The sequence below is a fragment of the Monodon monoceros genome, unplaced genomic scaffold, assembly GCF_005190385.1.
Source record: "Monodon monoceros isolate NGI ecotype Baffin Bay Population unplaced genomic scaffold, NGI_Narwhal_1 Super_Scaffold_18, whole genome shotgun sequence".
Lineage (NCBI taxonomy): Eukaryota > Metazoa > Chordata > Mammalia > Artiodactyla > Monodontidae > Monodon > Monodon monoceros.
Window position 1 is genome coordinate 169,139,418 of NW_021703774.1, and position 21,426 is coordinate 169,160,843.

A 21,426-nucleotide genomic window follows, 5' to 3' on the forward strand; every position below is an offset into this window, starting at 1 on the left:
GCTCCGCGGCATGTGGGATCCTCCCGGACCGGGGCACGAACCCGCGTCCCCTGCATCGGCAGGCGGACTCTCAACCACTGCGCCACCAGGGAAGCCCATCAGTATATTTTTATAATTACTTAATATAGGACAGTTACACACATATATTTTGAATCCGTAAAGCTGGAGACTGCTAGTCTATACCATGACTTAAAAATAGCAATAAATAAATAAATACATAGGGAAAGATTAGCAACAAGTTAATAAATCAGGTTTCATTTATATGTGCATTCGCTCATTCCTTCTACTTAAAACTATGCACCTTGATTTGAGTATCAATATATTTCAATGGGAATTTAACACTAAACATTTAAGAAAGAGTATTAGTGTGCTTGCTTAGGCAGCACATATACTAAAACTGGGACGACGCAGAGATTAGCATGGCCCCTGCGCAAGGATGAAACGCAAATTCGTGAAGTGTTCCATATTTTTATATTACTCAGCCATAAAAAAGAACGCAATGCTGCCATTTTCAGTGATGTGGATGGACCTAGGGATTGTCATTGTCATACTGAGTGAAGTAAGTCAGACAGAGAAAAACAAATATATGATACTGCGTATATGTGGAATCTAAAAAAAAATGGTACAAATGAACCTATTTATAAAACAGAAACTGAGTCACAGATGTAGAAAACAAACTCATGGTTTCCAAGGGGAAAAGGGTGGGAGGGATAAATTGGGAGATTGGGATTGACATATACACACTACTATATATATATCGATAAGATAGGTAACTAATAAGAACCTACTGTATAGCACAGGAAATTCTATTCAATACTCTGTAATGACCTATATATATCGATAAGATAGATAACTAATAAGAACCTACTGTATAGCACAGGGATTTCTATTCAATACTCTGTAATGACCTATATGGGAAGAGAATCTAAAAAAGAGTAGACAGCTGAAACTAACACAACATTGTAAATCAACTATACTCCAATTTAAAAAAGAAAAAAAAGTATATTAGTGACATAAAAATGTTGACTAGATATGAAACCTTGTTGGGAAAATTTTTACTACCCAAGAGCACAATTGCTTCTTCAATGAGTGAATTTTATCTTTAAACAAATTATTAGCCTTCGGAATGGAAATATAAAAATCACTGCAGATGAAAATATTTATAAATCATTCTCCCTGTACTAAATAAACATTTCCATTCCCAACATCTTATGTACACCTTTTTCCTTAATCTCGAAGCTCTTCTCCCCAAGTATTGTCTGACCAGCTACTAAGGATTTACTAAACTTAGGCTCGCAGTAAAATCACCATTGTGTATTATGTACATCTCCCTACAAACCCATCAAAAAATTACTTGAGGCACTTCCCTGGTGGTCCAGTGGTTAAGACTCTGCACTCCCAATGCAGGGGGCCTGGGTTCAAGCCCTGATCTGGGAACCAGATCCCACATGCCACAATCAAAAGATCCCGCACTTGGCAGCGAAGATCCCGCATGCCACAGCTAAGACCCAGAGCAGCCAAATAAATAAATATTTTTTAAAAAATGTTTTAAAAAAATGACTTGAGTTCTAATCAGAAACTAAAAATTACACAAGGGAACCAAATTGTCCAGTATAGTCTCAAAACAGATGGCAAGATTCAACAGATTCAGAAAGATTTCACAAAAAGGTTCTATTTCTACTGATACAGAATTTCAAACCTTGTATGACAACATCACCAATTAAGGACCTTTCCAGGTTTGAAGTCATGCTTCTTAATTTTCCAGTATATACAACCATGATGGAATAACCATTTAACACAAAAAAAGCCAACGCAAAAAGAAAGTGAAGCTCTTAATTACCTGATGCCGTTTCAGCATGTCCAGTCCCAAAAGCATGTCCATGGGCTGTTCCTCAAGTATAGAGAAGGAACACGCCAGGAAATCTCCTTCAATTTGAACCTGAGCTAAAGCACATGAAGAAAGGAAGAGGTTACTGATTTTTCCAGCGAAGGTCTGGAAATGTAGCTATTATTCTGTGTCTTTCTTCCTGCAATCAGTCAAAGTCAAGCCAAAGCATGCAAACAAGTGAGTTAAGGATGAAAATCCAGTAAGACCAATAATCAGGTTAAAAGCCAATGAAGGCACCAGCTCCTAAAGTGGATTGGGTAGAACTACTGCCCACAAGACCTGGCTTGATATATGATACACGCTCAGATGGTGAGGAAAGCTGGCATTAAGAATTAAAAAAAAAAAAAAAAAAGAAAAAAAAAAACCAAGACCAATTCCTTCAATATTAACCACCTGCTTCCTGTACACTTACAAAAGGCTTTCTAAAAGGAAAATAAAATCAGTACACTTTAAACCTTTTAAATTAAGCTCCAAGAAGTAAACTGTTTATTACTGCCTGTTATAACCAAGTTTCTTTGCTTGAAGTCTCCTGCCTTGCCTCTTTCCTCAATTACTCCTCTTATTTCATATGTAAGATGTTTTTTTTTAAAAAAATGACTTTGTCATTAACTATGTCTTACGAGCAGAAAAGTATATGAAATATATATATATATATATATACTGTATATATATAGTATAAAGCATAATAAAACAAACACCCATGCATCTATTTCCCAGGTTAAGAAACAGAAGACTAAGAAGTTTCCTGTATGTCCTACTGATCATAGCTTATTCTTTGCCTCCTCCAACCCTCCCAACTATCTTGGTTTTTATGTTAACCATTCCCATCTTTTCTTACCATTTTTCTGATTTCTAAGCAACATTTTGGTTAGTTTTGTGGTTTTGAACTACGACTTGCTTCTTTTACCCAAAAGATACTTTGAGATATTTTATTCCTGTGGGTGCACGTGACTGTATTTCTTTCGTTTATACCACCCCTAAGAGTGAGTACCGTAATGTTTAAGACACCACCACTGATTTATTTATCCATTCTGCTGCTACGGGCCATTTGGGTTGCTTCCAGTTTCTGCCGTTGTAAGCAATGCTAACGTGAGCATTCTTGCACTTGTCTCCTGGTGTGCCATGAGTGTCTCTAAGGTATACTCTAAAAACATACAGGGCTCTAGGGGATATTAGCTCAGCTCTACTTGATGCTGAATTATTTTCCAAAATGTTTCCAGGGGTTTTTGGAAAGTTCCCATTGTTCCACATTCTCCCAACACTCAATATTATTAGATTTAAAATCTGGCAAGTAATTCTCTATTTCCCTGATTAATGAGATAGAGCAATTTTTCACACTTATTAACCATTTGAGTTCCCTCTTAAAGTGCTTGTTCAAATGTTTCTGCCATTTTTTATATACCAGTTTTTCTTACTGAGTTGGAGGATACACAAACATATAGAATACATATATATTCTAAATATGAATCCTTTATTAGTTATACATGTTACTAAGTTCTTTCCTAGTTTGTGTTTGTTCACTTTCTTTAAGATGTGCTTGATGAAAAGTTCTTAATCTTAATCGGCTGTATTTATCAAATAATTTCCTTCATAACTTTTAAAGAACCCCTTCCCTACACAAGACATTCTCCTATATTTTCTTCTAAAAGCCTGACTTTGCCTTGCACATTCAGGCCTTTAATCAACCTTGAATTGACTTTTGTGTGTGATGTGAGACAGGGTCCCATTTCCAATTCATTTTTTCCCCATGGATACCCAATCGTCCTAGCACATTTCCTAAAACTTTCCCACTGCTCCATAAGACTTCCCCTCTCATTTATCAAGGTTCATGTTAAGCATGGGTCTGTTTCTGTTCTAGTCCTTTGGTCTTGGTATTATCTAGAAGGGGAAGTTATTCCAGAGTATCTTGACTACTCCTGCCATAAAGGGCCTACATAAAATTTAAAATTAACACATCAAGTCTCACAAACAAAACAAAACAATTTATTGCGGTTTTAAATGTATTACGACGACTCTGTTGACGAACGTGGGAGAACTACCACCTCCAACATATTGAAACTTCCTATCCATGGTGTAGCTCTCCTTTACTTAGACTACCCTTACTGTTATAAGGTTTTCTTGATACCCGTCATAGCCAAAGTTGCAAAATGGTACAACTTGTAAAACCAAAAGAAGGACACAAGGGACTGGTATTCTTTGTCTCCTATTATCTTCTCACTAAAAACCATGAGAAATCTAAGAACTCAGACTCTGAAGCAACTGGTTTGTGGTATTCTTACCCAATTTCAGTCCTATTGTGTGTAAGAAAGTACATAAGAGGTAAGGTATTTAAACTATCCTTATTCTATAGAAAATCAATAATAGAAAACACGGAGACTTGTAATAATAGACAAATGTATTAAACCAGGAAAAATGAAACAGATATGAAGAGGAAAACAGGTAGAAAAACTACCACTTGCAACGAAAGAAAAGTCATTTACAGTAAAAAAAAAAAAAAAAAACCCACTTTTTTATCTGCAAATTAAAGGGATAAAACTAAAAATACTTGATTGTATAAGGAAATTAACGTGAATGTTCAATCAGTGCTGGAGAAACTAGATTGGTACCAGTTAACAATATCAAGAGCCTTAAAGGGTATTCATAATCTTGGATTTAGTAGGTTCACTTATGGGAATTTTAACTAAGGGGAAAAGAAATCAGTTTGCACAAAAATGCACTTCCATGTTACAATGACAAAATATTAGGGGAAAAATATATCCCAAGGGTTGACCATTAAACCCATACAACAGAATGCTATGCATTTACTTAAGTGATGCTTATAAAATTTATAATGGCATTTGGAAAATGCTCTTACTTTTTCTTAAAGCAAAGTATAAAAATTCTATATAGTATTATATGATCACCTTTTACAAGAAAACAATGCCAGAAAGAGATATGTCCAAATGCTACTACTGATTGATTCTCACCTAAAAGAATTAATTTTGCTTCTTTTCACATTTCTATACTTTCAAAATTCTCTACAATGAGCAACTAGTTAAATGGATAATGAAAGAAAAAAACAAAGAGAAGAACAATTCTGATTAAAGACGAAGGACTGAACACATGTATTTAACTTAACTTACTCCTAAAAAAAAACCACAATAAAAAGTTGTTTTTCTTTTAAAATGTACAGATTACTAAGGCCAAAAATAATGGAAGAGATAACTGAAACACAATTTTGGAACTAGAAAGCAGATGACACTAAGGAAAACTAAGCAGTAACCCTTTTTATCCCAAGAGGCTGATGAGTTGGTTGAAACAAGTACCTCTGCAAACCGGGGTGGAGGGAGCCCAAAGCAGGAGCAGTGGTGAAGGGCTATGGAGGCACAACTGCACCTCGGGGCTCCTTCTCCTGCACTCTGCTCAGCCAGGTGACCACCGCCTCACCCCGACAGCAGACTAGAGGTTTGTTTTCTCAAGAGGGTGAAACAGAGGCTCTAGTAAGAGAGGTGGGCATGAAGGAAGACAGAGATACAACAACAAGCACCAAACTGAAAACTAGAGGGGTTAAGTGGAAGCTTACTGAGACTCTAGCCTTTTTCTCCGTCCCAACTTCCAGATCACCCACCATCAGCATGGCTACCCACCCAACTAACCTTCCAAATAGCCTTCTGGTGTCCCACTCTTCAAATATGAGCAGACACCAAGGATCACCAGACACTTGAGAAAAACCATCTAACATGAAAGAAAACTGTACCAAACAGAAAAGAAAGGTTAGAAGACAAAGTTGAGGAAATCTCGTTAAAAACCTCCCAAAACACAATGCAAGAAAGAGAAAGAAAATAAACTAGAGGACAAGTCCATGACAGTAGATTATCCTACCTGACTAACAGACATCGCAGAGGGGAGGAAATCATTATCAGAACCATTTTTCCAGACTGAAAGGTATCTAGCCCAGTAGACGAAAAGAGATCTACTACACCCACGTACATCATTGTGAAATTTTAAAACACTGAGGTCAAAGAGAAGAACTATAAGCTTCAGAAAGGGAAAAGAAATCGGACACATAGAAGATCAAGAGTGAGAATAGCGGCCAGCTCCTCCAAAGCCACACTGACAAAAATCATGACGGAAAGTGATTTCCAACATACTCAGACGGGTAGAATGTTGGAAAAAAAGATGTGTTCTGATATTTAAGGACTCAATTCACTCCTGTGCACTCCTCCTCAGAAAGTTACTGGAAGATATACTCTAATAAACCAAGGAGTGCAAAAAAAAAAGAAAAAAGTATGGGATCCATATCACCCAACGTAAGACGGAAGTGAAAGGCACCCTTCAGGACCCAGATTCCAAAACAGCAGCTATGAAGCAGCCTTGAACCACCAGTCCCGGCTAGAAGCAGCATCTTCAATAGGATGACATGTATAAGGGAGATTTACACACTAGGTACGTGTTTAGGGATGAGTAACAACCAAAAAAACCGAATGACACACACATACAAAAGACAAAAATTTCGACAAAAAATACTAGACATGAAAGGAAAAATAATCTTTTTCAATTAGATGGCTCAGCTCTCAACAGTATTTACATAGTCCTGTCAGTAAATAGCACTATAAACGTGTTACTTAGAAATATGGACGTAAGCACCAAAAGAAATCAGCTATAATAGTGGAAAAGGGGTTATCTCTAAAGAGCAGGAAACAGAAGTACATAGGGGACTGGTGTTTTTTTGTAACCAGCTAAACGATGTTACATTATAACTCTGATAGACTATAGGATTTAAAACTGCTAGGGACTGGGCGTGCTGGATCAGATGCCCTTATCCAAAAGGAATTTTTAAAGTCCACTACCCTACAAAGACTCCCAGTGCCCTGCACTCACCTAGATGTACCCTTCCAATAATCTTCTGGGTGCCCACTCCTTTGGCGATCCCTGCCCACCGACGGTCCACCAGCCTCATTATATTACACCTTTCTGCACAAGCTTGGCTCATAATGGTCATCTGGGCACCTGGAGGTGGAGGGAAACATCAGATAACAAAGACAAAATCCACATGTGTGGGAAGCTAAAAAAATGCAGCACTAAGAACAGGGCAGAAAGCAAGTATACTCCCAAGCTTCTGTCTGTGTACGATTATTCCTACCTAGCGGGCTTCCTGCTACACTTAGTTCAACTTTCAGTTTTACACTGCAATCTGAAACACAGTGTAGAAACTTCACATTGAGGGAAATAACATTATTTAAATGTAATAATTAAATGCTATTTTAAAACTTTAAACACAGAAAGCAAAACTACGTGGAAAGGATCTCCAAAAAGTCAAACTCTGTCTACAGATGGAAACACTCGATTAAGCACTACTGCACCCTCAGATCAGTTTCCACTGAGTATCTCTAAACATCTACCAAGTTATTTTTATTTCAAACTCTGGGACACTCTAATTTACCAGTTAAAAAATACATCATGCAGTCTTTCAAAAAACTATAACTGAACTCTCCATTCTCTGCTCCAACAATTAGACCCTCTTTCCTATCAGGAAGAGGGCACTAAGGTCTTTTCTCTCCTGGTTACATACACTCACCCACAGAGCTGGAGTCAGCCTGTGCAGAAGACAGACACTTCTCTAATCTTTACCTAGGGTCCTAATCTCTCCCACAGAATCTAGTTCCACATTCCTGTGTGTTTGGACATGTCTATCTCAAAGCCAATAGGTACAAATATTCTTTCTCCCCAAATAATTCTCACTTTGGATTTCTCTCTTTGCCAAGTCTATCTCAAAGCCAATAGGTATAAATATTCTTTCTCCCCAAATAATTCTCACTTTGGATTTCTCTCTTTGCCAATGGAATCCTTTTTCTTACAACCATAAAACAGAGGCAACTGTTCACTTTCGACCCCTCTTCTTATAGCCTTCTCCCAACTCTCAAACTCAGTTCCAATCCTGTTAATAAATTCTGGGCAATTTCTGACCTTTCTTCTTCTAACCATAGCAGTCAACCTGGCTCACACTCTATCCCTCTAGCTAGTGGACAACTTCTCTGGTTTCCAATCCTTTCTGTGGATATACAGTTTAAAGCAAGGAAATAGTTCTGATCTTTAGGGGTACAGAATACTCCAGAACTGCCACTGCCTTCAATCTTCTTAAAATACCACCTTCTTCAGATCCCTTATTCATCTGCTCAAAGGTCCTCAAAGGTTCTTACTCTTTATAAGATCTTCAAACCCACATCACCACAGCCTCAGATCCCACCTCACCCTGGTCCAACTATTTCCAGCTGCTACAGACTGAATGTTTGTGTCCCTCCAAAATTCAGGTTGAAACCTAATTCCCAATGTGATGATATTAGGAAGTGGGGCCTTTGGAAGGTGATTAATTAGGTCATGAGTGTGGAACCCTCATGAATGGGATTTAGTGCCTTTATAAAGGAGACCCCAGAGAGCTCCCTCTCCCCTTCCACCATGTGAGGACACAGGGAGAAGATGTTCATCTATGAACTAGGAATCAGGTACCCAATTTGCCAGCACCTTTTTTTTTTTGGGCTGCGCTGCACAGCATGTGGGATCTTAGCTCCCCCACCAGGGATCAAACCCGCACCTGCACCGGAAGCACGGGGTCTTAACCGCTGGACTGCCAGGGAAGTCCCTCCGCCAGCATCTTGATCTTGGACTTCTCAGCCTCCACAACCGGGAAATAAATCTGTGTTGTTTATAAGCCACCCAGTTTACGGTGTTGTTATGGCAGCCCAAACGGCCTCAGATACCAGCCTTATAGCCTGACTGCTGTAAACCTTCCACTTTACGCAGAGGAAGGTGTCTCCTTTGTCTCTTACTCACTCTGACCCTCCTGTAGAGTGCCCCTTCCTCTACTTTCGCTTTCTCTGAACTCTACTTATGCTTTAAGGCCCAGCTCAAGACCCACCTCCTCCCCAGCTGACTGTCCTCTCCCAGTGATCTCTCCTCTCATTCAATTTCAACACTTCCTGTTCATATTACTCACAGATAACTTACACTTTATGGGCACTTAAACCTCTTGGCATTTGAGGAAGGTTAGAGTCAAGAAGGCCCAGAAATAATGAAGGAAAAGGAATTTGGGAAGGCAATTCTTTTCTTCCCCCCTTCCTCACTCTACTCCTCATAAGCTAGTTATTGGTGTAAAGTCTGCAAACCCAGGATGAGAAGGGTCCCTTTCACTGCTCTCCTGCCTTTTCTTAAGACTCAGGTCAAAGCCCCAATCCTCTACCCATGGAGACAGCTCAGTTCAAATGCCCTCTCTCTGCAGAAGCCACGCCTGAGCAACCCAGTCAGAGTGAGAATGTGGTCTTAATGTTCATCCAACGCGCATCTGATTTTTGCACAGTGGTTAAGAGTTCTGGTAGATCTGGGGCTGAATCCAAAGCCTACTGCTCATGAACTTTGAATACCTGGAAGAGTGACTTCCCCCCTTTATATCTACGTTTCCTCATCTATAAAACAGGGATAACAGAACATAGCTCATAGGGATAGTCTGAGGATTAAATAAAATTGAAGATGATATACTAAGCACCTAGCATGGTGCTTGGCACATAGTAAGGGCTCAATAAATGCTGAGTGTTATATCAGGGTCTCTTATGAATTTATCTCTCACTCATAGGAGCCCTATGAAGCTCCAGTCTTACCCCCAAGCACTCAGCACAAGGTCCTGCACATAGCACTCAACAGTAAATAATCAGCAGATTTACTCCTCCCAGGAATATATGCATCTCAGGACACAAACTCTTAACAGTTGAAACCTAGCATGTGCTCAGGTATTTGTGGATGAACGAGTGGAAGAAAACCTACTTGAGCAGGGGTTTTTACTTCTCTAGGAACACACTCGTTATCTCACGGCCTCAAGAGAGATACCTAGAATGAAGGCACAAGACCACTCGATTACACTCACATGGTGCTGCCCTGTGTGGTCTTACTAAACAGCAAAGTGTTGTTACTAAGAGAAAAGGTGCCAGTTAGTACAGGCATTATCTGAATGCTCAAGTGGGGAACTCTCGTCTCCTGACCTGGCTGGTAAGTTCTTTAATGGCAAGAACCATGCCCCATACACCCTTATACTCCTCACAGCTCCTGGTAGAGTGCTGGCACACAGACCAAGCTGAAATATCTGTTTGACCTCTACTCTACACACTTCCTTCTATATATATATATATTTTTGTGGTACGCGGGCCTCTCACTGCTGTGGCCTCTCCCGTTGCGGAGCACAGGCTCCGGACGCGCAGGCTCAGCGGCCATGGCTCACGGGCCCAGCCGCTCCGCGGCATGTGGGATCTTCCCGGACCGGGGCACAAACCTGTGTCCCCTGCATCGGCAGGCGGACTCTCAACCACTGCGCCACCAGGGAAGCCCTACACACCTCCTTCTTATAGCTCCTTATTCTAAACCCATTTACTCCCGTTTCTTATAGAGGTATCCTAGAAATTAGGATGCCAAATAAGGGGAGGTAGGAAGATAAAGGAAGACACTGCAAAATACAAAACTGGTTAAGAAATAATTAAAGAAAAACCTATTACAAAGAAAAGATTGGCAAGTGAAACAATAACCCTTGGGCTTGTTAGTTAGCTGTCCAAAGGACTACTGCCATCTTTAACGGACACCAGTCTCCCCTTCTCCCTGTGTCAGGTCAGAACGTTGGATGTAGAGACAAAGACACAAAAGATGGAGACATCACCTGAGTCAACAAAGGCTTTCACAGGATGTCCATTCACTTTGCAGTTAATATAAAGCATCACTACTTGGCCAAAACTTTCCGGAGCCTCTTCCATAGCTATTGTCATGTTTTCCTCAATGTTCTGTTGCCTGTAACAAACCAAAACCAGGCACGCTAAAAGCATTATTTCCATGAAGAGCAATCTGTTTCAAAGTCACAATATTAAAAACAGACCTGTACATATCTTTTCCTCCAACTATAGCGGCTGAGTCATGGAAATGGAAATTGGTGCTCTATCCTGAAATATGTGATTTAGCAGGAGGAAGTGAGATATATAATTGGCAGAAAATCTAAAGGCATACAAATCACCTTCATGTAAAAACAATTATGTTCCCTTTACAAGCTCAGAAACAGGAAAACAAAATTCTGGAGAGTAAGGGTCACAACCCTTTTTATCCTGTAGAATATTAGAATTTCATCAATGCTTCCATTTAAACTGAGGATTTACTGGTTATCTGGGTACATTTTCTATGTCCACTGCATTAAAAATAGTTTGCAAATATAATACACAGATGTTTCGACTGCTTGTGTTACATCTGCTGCTTAATTTCCAAATCTGTAAAAAATTCGTTTCTAATCTGTAAAACGAGAACAATAATTTCTATCATAGGATCGCTGAGAGGTATAAAGCACCTAGTACACAATGCTAAGGTAAGAGCAGATGCTCAAAAATATCTAACTACCTGGCTGTCACTTAGAAAACTATACACACACATATGCATCATAGTTCACCTGGTCCATCAAAATATTTCTTCAAAATTGAATATATTCTAATTCTTACGTGAGAAAAGCACATAAAATGGAGTTCCAGCTTACTCCAGCATCTCATGTCTTCCTCCCCAACTCTTCTAGAAACATCATCAAAACACTACAAACATTAATTTAAACTACGGCTGGGGCCAGGCAACTTTGCTGAAGACTGAGACAATTACAGAACAGGGTCCAAGGTGGGATCAATTACAGCTGTAAGCCAGAGGGTGGCAAACTATAGCCCACTGTTTGTTTACGGGAACACATCCACACCGTTCACATAGCTGCTTTCACACTGCACTGGCAGAACTGAGTGCTACCGACAGACTGCATGGCCGGCAAAGCCTAAAATATTCACTACCTGGCTCCTTATGGAAAAAGTTTGCTGACCTCTATTCTAAACTGTAGCGCCGGTCCCTTCTGTAATAATACTCTAGCCCAATTGTATTGATGGCTTTATCAGCCAGTCTATAATAAAATATTAAATTTTTCAGAAAGTCAAAGGTAAACTTGTTTAATTTAGCCCGGGAAATATGCGAGCTACTATATACCTCAGTGTACATGTACCCTGTGTAATCACTGGTGTAGCATATCAAATAAAACTGCTATAGGCATTCTATACAATTACACAGCTTTTCTCCTAGGTCACATTATTAAATTTAAAAATAACCTAAAATTAGTTGTGCACTCCTGACCTTACATTGATTCCAACCAAGATACATTTCAGCAAAAAATCATCTGAAATAATACCAGTTACTTTGGCTATCCTGGGCTCTATGTCACTTTACAGGCACAAGGTTTTCTCCTCTAAAAGAACACATGCATTGTCCCAGTTCCCCTACCTCACCCCTGGGAAGAAACATGAGCCTATGGATGTGCCTCGTTTCACCTCTCTTCCAATAGCTCGGTGTCATGGTTTGGCTATGATGCCTCCCCACTGCCCCGCCCACCCCTCCTGCTTCCTGGCTTGAATGCAACTGTTCTTGAGAGTTATGTCAGGCTCACTTATAGCTGCAATGCGGTCTAGTTCAGAAAACACAAATATCTTCTCATTTCTCTGCATAGATTTACCTAGCGGGATGTTTCTCAAAGATAGTTATTAGTATCCAATACAATTAATGGGAACACTATACAGACAAGAACACAAGTGAACGGCTTAGGGCTATCAATTGATTCTGGTGTATTTACATTTCTCTGATTTCAAATGTACTCAGAGAAATAAGAAACCCTTTATTTGACTTCCAAGTTAACAGTGTAATATAATGACCAAGTTAGGCTTCATTTAAGTAACCAAAGATGATGATCAGGCCCCTAAAAGGAGTGGCCTTACAGTTATTGTTCTTAGTTATACTAAGCCCTTCATAATTAGCAATAAACCGAATCTGGAATGGGGGAAAGCAACTGTTCTTTTATTCAAAGGGACTGACTGAACAGCTTCTTGCTTGTGACTAGTAAGGGGACCAAGGTTGGCACTAGTATCCTTGTACGTGCTTAGGCCCCACCCCTTAAGATTCTATCTCTCTATTTATTTATGGCTGTGTTGGGTCTTCGTTGCTGTGTGCAGGCTTTCTCTAGATGCGGCGAGCGGGGAATACTCTCCGTTGCGGTGCGAGGGCTTCTCATCGCGGTGGCTTCCCTTGTTGTGGAGCACAGGTTCTAGGTGTGCGGGTTTCAGTAGTTGTGGCACATGGGCTTATTTGCTCTGCGGCATGTGGGATCTTCGCGGACCAGGGCTTGAACCCGTGTCCCTTGCATTGGCAGGCAGATTCTTAAACACTGCGCCACCAGGGAAGTCCCACCCCTTAAGATTCTGATTCATCAGATTTGGGAGTAAAGCCTGAGCACCTGCATTTTTAAAAGCTTCTCATATGACTTTAATGCTGTCCCAGGTGAGAACCATAGCACTAGAGAATCTGGAGCTGGAAACCAGTCCTGCAGTCAGTTTATCTGCTGAGCCCAGTACAAGAACTGTGGAAGGAAACCGGACTTAGGACTATAAGGTTCCTCTTTGTACAGTTTTCTCTAATTCAGTCATGTCCAAGCCCTGGATTTAATCAGGGCTCATGCATTATGTCTAAGGAAAGAGAGTCCAATCAGTTTGAGTAGCCAGCCTAGTAGTCTCACCAAACTGGGGGCTTCTGCTCAGTCCTGGGGTCATCTACCTGGAGTTGCCTTAATAATGTGCTGTGGGCTAGTCAGGGAGTCTTTATCAAAATTTTAGAAAGTCATTAAATTAGGTAGCTGTATTTTTGTAATGTTGAATCAAAATGCAAGGAAAATGGAAGAGGAGAGAATAAACTAGAAGACTGAAGCTACTACCTCAGATGCAAAATAAGGAATCTACCTCAAAGCAGATGCCCAAAAAATACAAGATCACCTGGAGTTTGGGAACCCTAGATTCTCTAAATCTTGCTCTTTGGGCAAAGGAGTCATTACCTTATATCTTCTTCTATCTTTGCCTGAGCTTCAAGATCAAAAGGGTCCGCAGAAAAGAGACGAATCCTTTCTTGCTCTCTCCGGGCTCGGTCCTGCTGCTGCTCCACCAGGACCCTAGAAAATTTCTCTGCAAGAACAGTGGGCAAAATCTTAAAAACCATTATATTTTCATTCTTTATTAGTATTTTTCCACACTGAACAATTTCTCAAAATACAACTATAAGAGATGCAGAAAGGATGGCTAGAAATCACTTAAAATGAGCAATTACGTTTACTTTCTATTCTCTGCAGAAAAGATTACTTCTTCACCTAAATTTAGTGTAAAGAAATAATGTATTTGCTGGGGCTTCCCTGGTGGCGCAGTGGTTAAGAGTCTGCCTGCCAATTCAAGGGACACAGGTTCGAGCCCTGGTCCAGGAAGATCCCACATGCCGTGGAGCAGCTAAGCCCGTGCACCACAACTGTTGAGCCTGTGCTCTAGAGCCCAAGAACCACAACTACTGAGTCCACGTGCCACAGCTAATGATGCCCGCGCGCCTAAGAGTCCGTTCTCTGCAACAAGAGAAGCCACCGCAATAAGAAGCCCGTGCACCACAAAAGCAGAGCCCGCTCGCCGCCAACTAGAGAAAGCCCACGCACAGCAACAAAGGCCCAACATAGCCAAAAATAGAAACAAACAAATAAATAAATTTATATATATAAAAAAAGAAATAATGTATTTGTAGACATCATCTCAGAGACGATGACTTTTCAATTTAAATCAGTGTGGCAGATAAATGATGCTACCCCTCCCCTCCCCACTGCCCTTATTATCCTATTACCTAGAAATAAAAGAGAGCACTACTATCCCTCTTTTCCTCTTCTACTTTTGTTTCCTTTACAACACACTCTGCCTTAAAGCAGATAAATTATAAGCAAACTACTGTTTGTCTATATTACCCGATGGATACGAAGCAGGAAAATTAGCAAAGAGAAAACATTGCTTGCTATAAGATGGATGTATGTTACAAGAACCACCTTTATTTGCTATTTCGTAAATGTGAGTGCATTCAAATGTATAAATGTACAAGTGCCATCATCATGGTCTTTGGCAAGATATGCTGCATAAGACATTAAAGAAACCAAAACAATGGTCATATGAACTAATAGACACAACAGGGATGAATCTAAAAAACACTGAGTGAAAGACGCCTGACACAAGGGAGGACATACTATATGATTCCATTTACATGAAGATGAAAATTAGGCAAAACTAACCTCTAAGGATCAGAATACTGGAGCCTATAATGGGAGGAAACCGACTAGAAGAGAACATAAGGGAGCTTTCTGGAGTGAAAGAAATGTTCTATATTGTGACTGGGGTGCTGGTTACATTAGTTTGTCAAAACTCAACGAACTGTATACCTAAAATCTAAGTATTTCTCTGTAGGTAAATATTACCTAAATTTTAAAAATGGTTATTGAGGAATAAGTTATTAAGTGTCTGTTATGTTTTAAAATTTAATCAGTAGGGTTTCATAAACCCAGGAGTAAAACTGGAGAAATGTACAGAGAAAATTTATTCATAAAGATGACTAAAAACAAATGTTCTGTTAAATACAAGAATGGCTAAAATACAGCCCCAAATAAACTGTTGGTGACAACTGCACTACTGTTAAATTTAGGGTGAATGAGAATAAAGGGGTTGCACTTTGCCAAACAGGCTGATGGCACTGGACCTGTTTTCCTGGAACGAAATCATTTTAACTGGCATCAGCTGGTTAACGGGTACTCTCTTTAACCGAGGTTCTAACTAAACAGGTTAAAATATCAGTACCTGGTCATTACAAGATATTATCTGCAGAAAAAGAAAAACCACACACACAAAATAACAAACAAAAAACCCCCTGAATCGCTATGCTGTACACCTGAAACTAACACAATATGGTAAATCAATTATACTTCAATTAAAAAAAAATCTGTACCTGGGTTATACACTGCTAAAATGATTAGGGAAAAAAAAAAGGAAGGAAAGGAAAACGAAGGTGCTGGTTGAGCTGCTTCAGAACTCTACATAGCCCTAAAACTGTCACTATTGCCAACTAACTCAGCCTTTGACATCAGCACTAATTTACCTCTCACAGACCAACTGATATGTTCAATGCAACATGCGACACAGTGGGCTGAACACACCAGTTGCTTGAGTTTCTCCACATTTGCTGTGATACAACTATTCACCTCAGGTCAGCTTGACAGCCTTCAAATTTCATAAGCTTACCAAGATCTCCACTGAGCAGAGCATCTGCCAAGGGTGGATTGCGTTCCTTCAACAAGGACAGCTCATGGGGGTTGGCCAGCAACATGTCTCGGAGCAAGGCTGGATTGTCCAGGCCCTGAGGAGATGAAGCTACCTCTCCAGGAGATGAGTGGGACTGCTGTGCTCCTGCTGGCTGGCGCTGCCGGGTGTTTGACGTGCCAGGCACAGCTATGCTACGGAAGTCTATTCGGGGTAAGTCTGTTGGGGAAAATCGATTCGAAGTTTACTTCAAATGACTCCATAAAAACAAGTATTTGAAGGAAACAGCAGATTTGCACATATGTGGTATGCAGTAGTAGTAGATGGTAATCACAGACATTCCGAATGCCCTTTCCCTGGTTCTTTCTCACGCTGACCTTGAATACAAAGACTGCAGTCCGGGAGTGAATAGGTAGGAAAGAATAGAAAAACAGAGGGTTGGGGAGTAGAGGTAGGGATAGGAAGACAATGGTAATAATCCCAAATTCTTGGCTTATAAAATATCCCAGGATAATAAGTTTTTACTTACTTATGTCTTTAAAAAAGCAAAGCCAATCTCAAACATAACCACATAAAGCTCGATGTGGTTCTTAAGAAAAATCCTAGTCTGCTTTCACATATGCTCCAAAGAGCCCTGACACCTTGGGTAAAGAATACCATACATATCAAGTGAACAGCATAAATGTTAGATGTTAACTTCTACAAGTATGTGCCACACTTATTAGTTCTTTGAATTTACACTTTCATCTGTGCATCACTGCTAACTCTTCTCATACCCTGGAAAGTGAGTAGGTGTAATCGTTTCACGGGAGAGAAAAAAACAAGAAAAGAAACCTGCACAGGTTCTCAGTGCTCAGTACACCAAAAGATTTAACAGGTTCACAGGCCACACTCCCAGGTTCCATAATCCAAGGTGAGCTGACCTTACTAAAGTGAAAGGAAAATAAAAGGGAACCTTACCTCAAGGACCCACATATTATATGATTCCATTTATGGAATGTCCAGAATAGGAAAATACAGAGACTGAAAGTAGACTGACGGTGGCCTGGGGCGAGGAGGCATGAGGGCAGATGGGGAATGACTGCTGGTGAGTGGAGTTTCTTGTAAAGATGATGAAAATGTGCTGAAGTTGATCATAGTGATGGTTAGGCAATTCTGAATATACTAAAAATCAGTGAATTGTACCCTTTAAATGAGTGAATTGTATGGTAGTGAATGATATCTCAATAAAGCTGTTATTGAAAAAAAGAGCTGTGTTTTTAAATAGGAAAAAGAAAACAAAAAACGTAAAACCCTAGGTATAACCAGAACGATGGGCTAAGACTGAGTGAATCCACATTTCTTCAGCCCCAAAATGTATCTGATGATTGCACCTGCTCCAAGTCTGGGGCCGTCCTGAAGCCTTCTGGACTTCAAAGAGAAAAAGAAAACGCTTAAACTCAGGAGTAAGGTTTGTGCCTCTTAGCATGGGTTCAAGTAGGCACTTTTCTTCAAACAGACCTCAGCTGGCAGTGTGTGTGTGTGTGTGTGTGTGTGTGTGTGTGTGTACGTGTACATGGACATGAACTTCGAACCAATGAAAAAGTGAAGTGAATAAGATGATCTTTGTGAGGTAGTTAATCTAGGTCACCCAGCAAACCATATATGGGTGGGTCTTCCTTATGGGTTGAGAAATTTTTATCTCAACCTTGTTATACTTATCTTGAGAGTCCACTCACTTCGGAATAATTTTGAAAAACTTGTTTACCTTATAGATCAGAATTGCCTCCCCTCCCCCACCTACTGGCTCTCTTGTCCCTGTGGCACAGCACAGGAAAAACAAGAAACAGTGAATCTCAGAACTAACAATTTCACCAAATTAACTACAGGAAGATTTGGGCTTTACTGATTGGCTTATTTGAACCCCTTCCCTTTCTGAAGTTTAACAGTAGCCCCAAGGGAATAATGTAATCTGGATCTGAAAGTAACAGGGCTTGATGGTCTCTTATAGCTCCAGTTTCAGGCTGAATGGAAGCACTGTGTTCTAAACTGGAGTCGGTCATCACCCAGACACCTAAACTCCTTTGAGTATCAGAAGCAAGCTATGGACCCTCTCCCCATCAAATGCACAGACGCCCACACAATTCTGCACACTACTTCAAGGACACAGACACTTCCTAACTCCCAATGCACAGATTCTAGATGTAGCATCTAAGATAAATAAGTTTCTTTTTACATGATTAACAAAGATGGTGGGAAAGAACCAGGATGTGGTGGTCAGCTGCTTAAGGTTCATAAGGCTCAGTGTCACGGGAAAGCACCAAGTTTTAAATCCTGTGCCTTCACTTACTAGCTATGAAGATATTATTTAAAAATTGTCAAGAGGTATCTCTTCCCTACAAAAGTTATGAGATGACCTGAAATGTGGGTGCAAGTGCCTGGCTGACTGTAAAATGTTCAGCAAAGGCCTACCACTGAATGCCAGACACAAAGCAGCAGAAGTCAGCCAGGAAGCAGAGGCATATGCAGCGTCTCAAGTCCTTCTCAAGGATAAAATGATCACTGATAACAAAAGAAGCTAATATTTATTGACGGCTTGCTATGTGCTGAAGGTTTTACATGCATTATTCTCCCATCAACCCTAGGAGTTGTGGTTAATTATAACACACATCTTACAGATGAGGAAATGGACTTAGAGTGTTAGCTTGTCCGAAGTTACCCAGCAAGCAAGTGGCAGAGTCAGGATCTGTACCCTGGCAGTCTGAATCCAAGGCAAATCCAAAACTCTGAACTACGCTATCTACTAATGCTTGCCAGGGCTGTGAAACCATTATGAGATGCCGTACTTGGGAACTGCACCGAAGGGCGAGGGTCTGCATTCTCCTTCTGTCGTAAAATCACAACGTCGCCATCTTTTAAGCCGTAAGAAGCCAGTGATCTGTGGTTGTCTGTGAGAGGTCTTTCAGCGTAGACAATCTGCAACCAGAAAATATTTAATAGTATAAAGCACCGAGAAGTAACATGGCACAGAACAGAAAGACAACAGTTTTCCTCTTCATTAGAGAATGTCACTCCCTGCTCAACACCCTCCAGTGATTTCCCATCATACCTAGAATAAAAGCCAAAATCCTTCTCGTCGACTATTAGGCCCAAACAATTCAGCTCCCTGGCTCCCCCACGACCTCATCTCATACCATGATTGCTATTCCTCAAATAATACCAGCAACTTCCCCCTCAAGGCTGTTTCACTTGTTGTTCTCTCTACCTGAGGAATGTTCTTTCCCGGGTCATTTTTTTAAGGTCTCTGATCAAACACTGCCTCTTCAGACTAAGGTCTCTGATCAAACACTGCCTCCCTAATATTTAAAATGCACCCTCACCTCCCATACTATATATTTTTTCTTTATGGTCTCTCTGTCCCACTAAAATGTAAGCTACTCTGAGGACAAGGACTTTACTTTTTTCACCATATCCCAAATGCCTAGAACAGGGGCCTGGTAGATAAATAATGCCCAAGTATCTGCTGAATTAAAGGACAAATAAATCTATGGGAAGTAGACAATTTTAGATTTAATATTGAGCAGGGAGGGAAATGGGAATGATTTATTCTGGGGATGATAACTGCAATACTATTAAATAATATGTTCACTCCCTACCCACAAGTTTTAGTGAGATATAATTGACATACAACGCTGTATTAGTTTTAGTTGTACAACATAATGATTTGATATATGTATATATTGTAAAATGATTACCATGATATGCTTTGTTAACATCCATCACCCCATATAGTTATAAATTTTTCTTCTTGTGATGAGAACTTTTTTTTTTTTTTTTCCCAGTACGCGGGTCTCTCACTGCTGTGGCCTCTCCCGTTGCGGAGCACAGGCTCTGGACGCGCAGGCTCAGCGGCCATGGCTCACGGACCCAGCCGCTCCGCGGCATGTGGGATCTTCCCGGACCGGGGCACAAACCCGTGTCCCCTGCGTCGGCAGGCGGACTCTCAACCACTGCGCCACCAGGGAAGCCCCCGTGATGAGAACTTTTAAGATCTACTCTTAGCAACTTTCAAATATATGATACAGTGTTGTTAACTCCAGTCACCCTGCAGTACATGACTGTACTGTGTCCACTTTTAAATGGTCTCACACACAAGCTTCCTGAGTTCTTCCTTCTCTTCGACCTTCCCCAAACTTTTATCACTTTTATGTTTATGAGTGGAAGATAACAGTGGAAGAAATTTAAAAAAGAACAATTAAACACAGATGGAAAAAAGGATCAGGGATGTATTACTAAGGAAAACAGTTTTATGATGTGCAATCGAACACTGAAGAAAGCCTGAGAGCATAAAAATAGATGAAACAACGGGCTGTGGAAAGAAAAGGGACAAAGGGCATACTATGATTTCACCATGAAGGAACACAAAACCTAACCCGCATCATGACCTACTCTGTAGAGGGGCATTCAGAACAGACTCTGGCTTTGAAAGGTTTTCTTCCCGACAATTCACTTTCCACGAGGCCACTGGCAAACTGAGGAACTTGAGTTCTGTCCTGGCTCTGACAGGGCCCCCGACACTCAGCTGGTCCAGGCTTCACAGTTCCCATTTGTCAAGCAAGCAGCTGGGGCTAGATAATCATTACACCTATCCCTTCCAGGTCTTTCTGCTACACTACCATTTTACAATGTTTCCTCAAGTGTCCTCATAGCTCTCATAGTAAAATTGCCTGACACAGAGCCTGAAAAATACAGGATTTAAACTGGAAAAAAAAAAAGATCTGTCATATCTGATCTCAGAATTTGCAATGACATGAGAAATAGAACAGGAAACTCAATTTAGTTCCTTCCAAAATTAAATACTTCTGGGGTTAAACAAAAAAATGATCTGCAGAATTTGTAGGCTGAATTATATTTTTTAAGTTCTATACAGGACTAGAAAAAGTATTGTTAGTTCTTACCCTCACCTGCAAAGTTAAAATTTGTTACAATAGATTGCAACTGTCATTCTATCGACCCATTCACTCTCCCTTATTTAGGCATATATCTCATAGTAAAAGTATACCAGAATCAACATAGATGGTTTGCAATACAACCTGAGTCATATTATAACTTCTGGGATTGCTTTAAAAACCACCACAAATCTGAAGTGACAAGTGTCATGGGTTGAGGTGTGCAGCAAGAAAGAGGCAGACATGAGAAATGCCATGCAGGCAGCTCCTACAAGGGGGCTTCAACTTTGTGAAGCAACCATAATGAAAGCACCAGTGGCCTAAGGCCTACTCCTTAATTTTCCAGGGTCAGAAATTCAACTATCAGTATATTTAGAGACACATGATCAGTCAATGTACTCTAATTGTACTTATAAGAGAACATTTACTTGTCTAC

General features: G+C 40.4%; 1 protein-coding gene and 1 non-coding gene across 6 annotated transcripts in view; one reads left to right on the forward strand and one right to left on the reverse strand.

Annotated features, from left to right (window-relative positions):
* Positions 1-21,426, reverse strand: part of LOC114898454 (protein DDI1 homolog 2) — a 36,959-nt gene that overhangs the window by 8,135 nt on the left and 7,398 nt on the right. For 3 of the 5 annotated variants that reach the window (XM_029227964.1, XM_029227960.1, XM_029227959.1), the window contains exons 2-7: positions 18,888-19,017; positions 16,045-16,281; positions 13,788-13,914; positions 10,563-10,690; positions 6,749-6,877; positions 1,841-1,944 (exon numbers count right to left, since the gene is read on the reverse strand). In XM_029227964.1, coding sequence (XP_029083797.1) covers positions 1,841-1,944; positions 6,749-6,877; positions 10,563-10,690; positions 13,788-13,914; positions 16,045-16,281; positions 18,888-19,017 — 855 coding nt within the window. Of the gene's footprint in view, positions 1-1,840; positions 1,945-6,748; positions 6,878-10,562; positions 10,691-13,787; positions 13,915-16,044; positions 16,282-18,887; positions 19,018-19,796; positions 19,895-21,426 lie in introns of those variants that run through there. The other 2 variants (XM_029227961.1, XM_029227963.1) reach the window with 2 other exon arrangements.
* On the forward strand, positions 368-471 carry LOC114900077. Its single transcript, XR_003794704.1, has one exon. It is a non-coding gene; the product is annotated as a U6 spliceosomal RNA (small nuclear RNA).